At 40.0% G+C, this 8593-nt stretch overlaps 1 protein-coding gene across 2 annotated transcripts in view; it reads left to right on the forward strand.

Annotated features, from left to right (window-relative positions):
* The first annotated feature begins 1207 nt into the window (after positions 1-1207).
* Positions 1208-8593, forward strand: part of LOC140342912 (transcriptional regulator Kaiso-like) — a 28895-nt gene continuing 21509 nt past the window's right edge. Inside the window, exon 1 of one of the 2 annotated variants that reach the window (XM_072429275.1) lies at positions 1208-1491. Coding sequence is in view for 1 of the 2 variants with exons in the window: in XM_072429274.1 (XP_072285375.1) it covers positions 6008-6134 (127 nt within the window). In the remaining variant the exon portion in view is untranslated. Of the gene's footprint in view, positions 1492-5978; positions 6135-8593 lie in introns of those variants that run through there. The other variant, XM_072429274.1, reaches the window with a different exon arrangement.

Raw genomic sequence — 8593 nt, forward strand, 5'->3', positions numbered from 1 at the left:
TAACTGATACTGCATAAAACTTTGTATAGGTTTTAGGCAAGTTCACAGAAGTATAAAAATAAATGAATAAAGGTTTATACACAGGCCTAGGCATAAACATGTTGACAAACGTGTCTGTGACCTAGCGCGTGATATTGTACTGGTTTGGGAACAGGTAAGTACAAGACATGGAAGGAGTCTAGTAGATAATATACCTTGGTTGCAGTTTGAGGAGACCATAGGCAATAATTTACAAGATAAAGGATCTTATGTCAGATCATGAATAGGTTTTTATCAGAACAATGCTTGAATAATAACAAAGAAAAATAATACGTCATATTAGAGGAAGGAACAGGTACAGGATAGAGAAAAATTTACTCAATTGTACACTATGCTATAAACATTGCTTCAGATTCTTTAATTTCTCAAGTTTGTAAAGTCAGAGGAGAAAAGTAGTTCCTGAACATAATGGTCATGTTCTATTCTAGCAGAATGCTCAAATAAAGGTAAGATCATCTGTCTACAGGTAACTCTAATCCTGTTGTTCCAACTGAAAGAAAATGACAATTGTTCTCTAAAACTTACATTGAGTTCTATGTAGTGGTGACTGTTTTTTTGTTACCTAAAGCAATATTGTACAACACAACGCAATACTGTCCCCAAATAAATCATTCAAAACAGTGACACATTCTCCTAAGATACAGAGAAGGAGTTGCTAAAGTTTGGAAAAAATATAAGAAGCCAGGTAAAATATCCATGTTTCATTTTAAAAACACAAAGAATGGTCATTTACCAATACTAAAAAAATTAAAAGAACATTTTTTATCATTTGAAATACTTACATTTTTCAACTTCACTATTTACTATTTAAATAAAACAGTAAATTCGTTTCTTGCCATCACTTTATTTCATTACCCTGTAGGGATAGGACAATCTTATATTTCACCACAAGACGGCGCTCGCCCCCCTGCAGCATTGTTCCCTAAGCGACTCTGAAAAGGGTTTCTCACCTCTTAATTAATTGACTTTCAATAGAGGCCAGGCCTGTTCAGAAGCAAAGGATTATGGGCAGGCTCATTGACGCTGCAATCCTGCTTTATCACAGACACAGAACCGCCTATTTTCTATGTGTTTTATGCGTGTATTTAAAGTCGAAGCCTTTTTGTCTCTTTTAATGTGTAAACTTCCCGGGCTTTATACAAATATAATTACAATTCTTTGGAATACTGACATTTCGAGACATTCAGAAGGAGCCCCTAGCAATGGATTTATCGTGACAGGTACACTTGAACACGATCATCACACAAGCAGTCTCCATCCTTCCCGCTTCAACGGAAATTGCCGAACCTTTCCGAGCGCCCCATTCTGACTTCGTGTCGAACCGTGCTTTCCTTTGGCGCCCCCTGCTAGCTAACACTTTGTACTGCAGCGGCGGTCGTCGGCTGCGGGAGGAGCTTGTGTGCACCCGTTGTCTGCTGAAGTCTTGGCACCGGGTGGGCCCTGGGACACCAGGTAAATATTGCCTTTTGGGGCTCGGTTTGGATTGATGTGGTCACGGTTGTGTGTCGGTGGTTATTGTGTGGAGTTTAGCGGTGGGGGTGCAGTGTTGGTGTCACGGAGGCCTCTGAGGCGTTGGTGTTGGAAGCTAGGTATGGTGTCTTTGTCAGGGCCAGGCTTGCAGGCTGTGTGTTGGGAATGTGTTCAGGACTGGAGGTGTGGGTGGCTGACGCCTGAGCGGAGGTTGTAGGCCTGCACAAGGTGCGATATTGCACCCTCGCTTGAAAGTAAAACTGCTTCTAATTTAAAGCCTGAAAAAAGATCTTCATTTAGGTTTATACATTCTAAGTCATCTGCTGTTAAGCCACCTCAATAAATGCAATGCCTGGGATGGGATCGACTGAATAGCAATCGCTGTGTTGCTACACAAGTTGCGCAACTTGTATGTTTGCACTCATTTTATCTGTTCATCCACATGGGTATGTTTTTATAAATGGTGTAATAAAAGGAAGCGTTTGTGGGTGTTTGCAAACATTTAGAAGGATTTTAACACTGTTCATTCCTATTGCACAAGCAATAATTCTCACGTCTGATGGCTTATTTGTAGTGAATTGAAATTTAAAATATGAGCTTTTTAACGCTGAGAAAATAGTCTGTCTGCTTGGCTTTTCTTCAATTTTCTGCAATCTACCTGAAGTATGTATTTACTGTGCCCCCCATACAACGCCCTGATTTCTTCTACCCACCTACGATTGTTTCTCCCATCTTCCACATTCTAGCCTGTAGAAATGTGGTACTTTGTTTTCTGCGCCTGCACACCAATGTCCCATAGACTTGAGTTACATAGTTAGTCAAGTTCAACCACTAGGGAAATAAACATATCCCAGGTATAAATCCCTATAAGACATAGTTGGTCCAGAGGAAGACAAAAAAAACCCTGGTACAATTTGTTTCAACAGGGGAAAAAAATTCCTTCCTGATTCCATGAGGCAATCGGATGTTCCCTGGATCAACAGTCACTGTTATTTTTACTTTAAAGCCTTAATACCCAGTAATATTCTGTGCTTCTAGAAAAGCATCCAGCTTTTTCTTTAAAGCAATCTATAGAACTTTCTGAAACTACTTCTTGAGGGAGCCGATTCCACATTTTCACCGACCTTACAGTGAAGAATCCCTTTCTTATCCGGAGCTTAAACTTCTTTTCCTCCAGACGCAAAGACTGCCCTCTTGTTCTTTGTAATGATCTCAAAGTGAGTAATTGGGAAGAGAGTTCTCTATATGGACCATTTATATATTTATACAGGGTGATCATATCCCCCCTTATACGTCTCTTCTCAAGGGAGAATATATTCAGTTCAGCTAATCTCTCTTCATAGCTGAGCTCCTCCATTCCTTTTATTATTTTAGTTGCCTTTCTCTGCACTCTCCCCAATTCCACAATGTCCTTTTTGTGAACTGGTGCCCAAAACTGGACTGCATATTCCAGATGTGGTCTGACCAATGCTTTGTACAGGGGCAGGATTATGTCTCCATCTCTGCAGTCTATTCTTCTTTTAATACAAGAAAATACTTTGCTAGCTTTAAATATTGCAGCTTGGCATTGCATGCTGTTATTAAGTCTATGATCTACCAGAACCCCCAGATCCTTTTCCATTTCTGACTCCCCAAATGTATTCCCCCTAGACAGTATGAAGCATGCATGTTGTTAGCTCCCAAGTGCATACCTTTACATTTATCTATATTAAATGTCATTTGCCACTTGGCTGCTTAACCCCCATAGCTTTCTAATTCTGTCAGTTTTTTGATTCAAAAAGTGATCCAATTTTTTTTTTGCATAGAAATTTTTGTTTATATTGTGGGCCTGTAATTCTTGGGATTAACTCCCTGGTAAAATAATTATATTTATTATATTATAATCATAAATTATAATATAATAAATTATAAATAATTTAAAAAAATAATGAAATAGACCACAATGTAATCTTAAAATAAAATTAAAAATGTACTTTTATTTTTATTTCATGTTGTTGTGTGGTGTTTTTGTACTGTAAAAACCATTTAAAAGTAGATTACATTGTAATCTGCTTTTACATTTCCCGCCCGGACACAGCCCCCCCCCCCAATACATCACCACTCGCATCACCTGGAAGATAACACATCCTCCTGGGTGATGCGAGTGGGGATGTCCGGCCCGCCTCACCCAGACGCTGGAGCTGCTCTGCAACTCCAGAGAGATGCAAAGCACAATGCAGAAGTCCTGCATTGTGCTTTGCATCTCACTGCTGATGCGTGCAGCGGCGTGGCCGGGACCCGGGTGGTATTTCAAAGCAGATTACTCAGTAATCTGCTTTTAAATTTCCCGCCCGGCCACGCCCCCCCGACGGACCCGCGCCCCGGCATCACAGTGGGACCATCCGATCGCCGCTGGAGCACGGGGCAAAGGTAAGGGGGGTAAGTTACCCCGAGTCTGATTACCTCTAGGGGGGTTAATCAAACAGTTCATCCAGGTCTTCTTATAGATTATAGACAACATGTATGGACTTTACTACATAGTTTGTTGTAATCTGCAAACATAGAAGTGGTGTTTTATCATTTATAAAGATGTTAAACAATGAAGGTCCCAACACTGGACCCTGGGGTACACTACACACTACTAGTAACAGACCAGTGGTGCCTAGCCTTTTTTCATCTGGGGGCCTGTTGACATTGGGATAAAACTATCCCTAAAGTTTTATTGCTGCTACACTATCACATCACAGAAATACCATGCCTATCATACTGTGCTACCCTGTTACACATCTGCTCATTTACCTTCTGTGAACCCTAATTTCTCAGGAACGGGGAGATGTAGGGCCCTGCAGATAATGCAAGAAATATCCATTGCCATTACTTTTATTTGGTGCATGTATGTTAAGGTAACTAGAAACATTTCAATTTAATTTCATTTTAAATTAAAACTATTCTAGTTTTAAACATACGTTTGGATTGCGGCCCCCATATAAAAAATGGTTGAGCACCACTGTCATAGAGAAACATAGGAGATGGGAGCTCCGTGGGGCTGTAAATTTGGGCACCCCTGCAATAGACCATTCAGAGTATAAATCATTATTCATCACTCTCTGGATGCGGTCTTTAAGGCAGTTCTCTATCCATTTACAGATTGGCTTTTCCAAACCTTTGCAATGTACTTATAATGGGGGCCCGGGTTGTTTTTCAAAAATTATTCTACTTGTCTCTTAAGCTGATACTAAGTTTTGTGTCGCAGTTGTCCTCCATCTAAAAAAAAAAAAAAAAAAAAGAATAAACCTAGGAACAGGTAAAGTTGAGGATGAGGACCAAGACCTTTCGTCTCGCCACTTTCTTGCAGTATCAAGTAAAAAAAGTTTTTTGTCAATTTAATTGAAAATGGAGGAATATAGAATACTATGGTGTGATTAAGTTTAGTTTATGTTACAGGATAAGTATTGGACATTGATCCCCTGCTTGTACAGTTACAACAGTTGTGAACTTGAGCACGCTGGTTAAAGCCCTGCTCATTGCACAGCTATTTTTAGTTTGGTTTTTTTTGATGAACCCATGGTGCTTTTAAAGAATAAACAAAACTCCATCAAATTTAACATTAGTGAGGCATCAACTCATGGAAGGGTTCTATAGGCTTTATTCCTACTTAAAAGTAAGCTTAGTAAAACTAGGTTGTCATTTGGTATTCTACAGCTGAAATATTTTTTTTGTTTGTTTCAAAAGGTTTTTATTGAAATTTTCAAATAGTCAACAATAACATTACACAACAAGTTTGCATAGAAAACCATGAAGAGGAAAAAAGAGCCAATCAGTAACCAGACATCAGTAGAAAAACATATGAGGCAAAACATAGTTCAACACCTTTTAGGTTACATTTACAAATGTAAATACAGCAGGCAACGAAGTAGTTTTTCAATTTTGACAATAAAAAATATAATACAAATAGGTGCAATAGTACAAAAATAGCGTTATTCACAGATTTAAAACTTGTGAGGTATACAGGCATATTAAGTTTAGAGTGAGATCCTCAAGGTTGGTGAGTAGAGGTACCTTTTAATCATTCACCCCCTTTGTAAACATTTTAAATTGAGAAGAAAAAAATTTGAGAGAAATAGGGGGGGGGATAAGGAGTTAAGGGAGTAAGGGTCAGGGTTTCCTTGCTTGAATTATACTCAATTATAATCTAACCACGGGTCCCATGTGTTTGTTGTACTTGTTAAGGTTGTTTTTAAGAGTACAAATTAATTTGTCGTTGCCCATTATCCAGTTAAGTTTGTTTTTGGTGAACTCAAGGGGAATAATGGAAGCTTTCCGGTAACAAGCAATGTTAATCCGAGCAGCTAACAGGATATATTTAATTACTCTAGTTAACCGTTTCAGGGCTATATCCTCTAATTGGGGAAAAAAGAGCACACTCTATTTTCCTCAGGATGTTTACCTGGGTGACAGCAGGTATTAGGTTGAAAATGCTGATCCAAAATATCTGAACCCTAGGACATATCCACCAAACATGGAGTACAGTGCCAGTCTGACCACATCCTCGAAAACAGAGAGGAGAGACCGAGGGATTGGCTTTATGGATCCTAACCGGGACCAGGTACCATCTCATCAAAACCTTATATTGGCCTCTGTCAATGGTAAGTTGACAATTATTCACGACAACTTCTGAGGTATAGTAAAAGAATCAAAGTTTTATTCACGCGTGGGAAACTCACAACAGACAAGGCAATAGAGGTTGGGACTGTCCCTTCCTCTGTCTATGAGAGTCTCTGAAAACTTTAGCCAAAGTCTATATTTTATCTCCTTCAGTTCCTTGCATCACTGGTCATCCAATTCTGGGCTAGTCTTTTCTTTAATTTGCCTGGAGAAAAAACGAGATGTTGTTTTGCTTTTTACTGCCGCTGTACATTCCGCTTTTAATTGGTTTTCTTGGGGGGGTTATAATTTCCATGGTCTCCTTATCTGTTGGCAGTTTCTATGGTCTTCTTATCTGGTTTCACTTGACCAGGTGCAAGACCAAGGCGCCTCCGGGAACAGAAGTAAAGAACACAAATAACTGAGTTAGTCATTTTAAAACAGAATAATAAAGTTTGAGTTAATTCTCGCTATACTTGTGGCTATATAAATTTTATATACATTCACACCTCTATTATCAGAGATATTTTGAAAATGGACACTGATACATCCTGCCATTCTTGGCTACTCTGCTCCACCTCTAAATCTGACTCCCATTGTTTCATAAAGGAATGTCTCTTATCGTGTGAGAAGAGAGTGTTCTATACTATTGAGACGCTCTCTTTGGATTCAGTTATAAAACTGCAGTTTTTTTTTCAACACCCGTACTCTGGTAGGGTGGTTTCAACCCTCTAAGTTTATTTTGAATAAAGGACCTGATTTGTTGGTAATGGAAAATTTCTCTTTATGGAAGGGAGAGGCTTTCTTGTAAATGAGAGAGGCTCAGAATAGTCTTGCCATCAAGAAAATTTCACATTCTGAAAAATCTATTTTTGTGCCACCAAGAGAATTGGGCCAGTTCCAACCTGGAGCAAATTCAGGATTATGCCATAGGGGAGTAAGTGGACCATGGGGGAAGTGCAGGTTAAAATTATTTTTGTCCATCCCAAACCGAGAGAGCATATGAAAGTGAAGGACAGAGAATCACAGGTCTCTTGGAGGAGGGGATCCATATAAGGACCTCAATCATTATTCGGGGGCAGGCCAGGGCCTCCAGGTCAGTCCATTGTGGTCTTGGATGCGGAATAGCAGTTTGGCCTAACGCTCCGATTTGGGCTGCTCTGTGGTATGACATTATGTTAGGTACACCCAGTCCCTCCAATTTTTTAGCAGTATAGTAGTTGCATTAATGCGGTGAAGTTTATCTCCCCAAACAAATTTTATGAGTTTGTTTTGGATATTTCTTAAGACCAAACTGTGTGGCAATAGGGAGAGTGCACAAAAGTTAAAGCAAACTGGATAAAGTGTTCATTTGGATTGCAGCTATTCTCCCGAACCAGGAGGGGGCTAGAATGCCATCAATTCAGATCTCTGGCTATTGCTGGGTAATTAGCTGAATACAGATCTTGGTGAAAAGATGTAATCTTCATAGTTCTCCCCAGAGGTTTTTAGCCGGTTGCTCCTCCCGGTTGATTTGAATACCCCGCCCAGCTCTCGCCAGCTCTCATCCTCGCATGCACAGATCTCAGTGAGGCTGCTCCGTGCTCTGTGTCATCAATTCAAATGATTGCTGCCGTCGAGCACACAGTTCAGCCTTCATGTGAAGGAGACACAGGCAGCCCCGCCCCCATCTCATAGCACGAGCTCTGCCTGGGAAATGTATCCACTGCTAGAGCTGTGTGCATCATTCTGCATCCTCCCAGCTCTGTGTGTACAAACCTCCATATCTCCTAATATGTATGTCACAATGACCTGTAATTTTCAGGGTGTACAGGGGACCCTCATAGATACTAGTTATTACAATTTTAGGCCTCCAGATTTAAAGAATTTCAAGATATGGGGGTCACAAATGTAAAACGTTAGGAAAATTGAACTTTGGGGTTGCTGTTTCAGAGAAAAGTGCAACTAGGAGTCCTAAATTGAAAGTGAAAATTGGGGACCCCGGGGGCCACTAACATAGCAAGGAGCATTGGGGTGGGGCCCCTAAATATATACCTACCTGTCACAAATCTATACATATGAGACTGTCTGCTTCACTTTTTTGAACATCAATTTCTCTGAGGGTGGGGGGTACAAAACTGAAAATATAGGTGCAAGTGTCGGGCACATTCTCCCCTTACAATCTCATTACTACAGCATCATTAGAACATAAAACACTCTGCCCATCAATATATGCCTCCCTGCCCTGTTACACATTCCTGTCCACTTATCTAACATTCTGAACTTCAATCGGGAAATGGGGAGGTGTAAGAAACCAAAAATATAGGTATACGTGGGGAACATCTGTGACTAACATCCCCTAAAACTTCATCACTATGGCATCATTAGAAAATGAACTCTGCCCACTAAATGTTATTGAGGTTGAGGTACTGGAAGGGTACAGTCATGTGTAACAAGGAAGTGCATTTTAATGGACAGTTTT

The sequence above is a fragment of the Pyxicephalus adspersus genome, chromosome W (assembly GCF_032062135.1).
Source record: "Pyxicephalus adspersus chromosome W, UCB_Pads_2.0, whole genome shotgun sequence".
Classification (NCBI taxonomy): domain Eukaryota; kingdom Metazoa; phylum Chordata; class Amphibia; order Anura; family Pyxicephalidae; genus Pyxicephalus; species Pyxicephalus adspersus.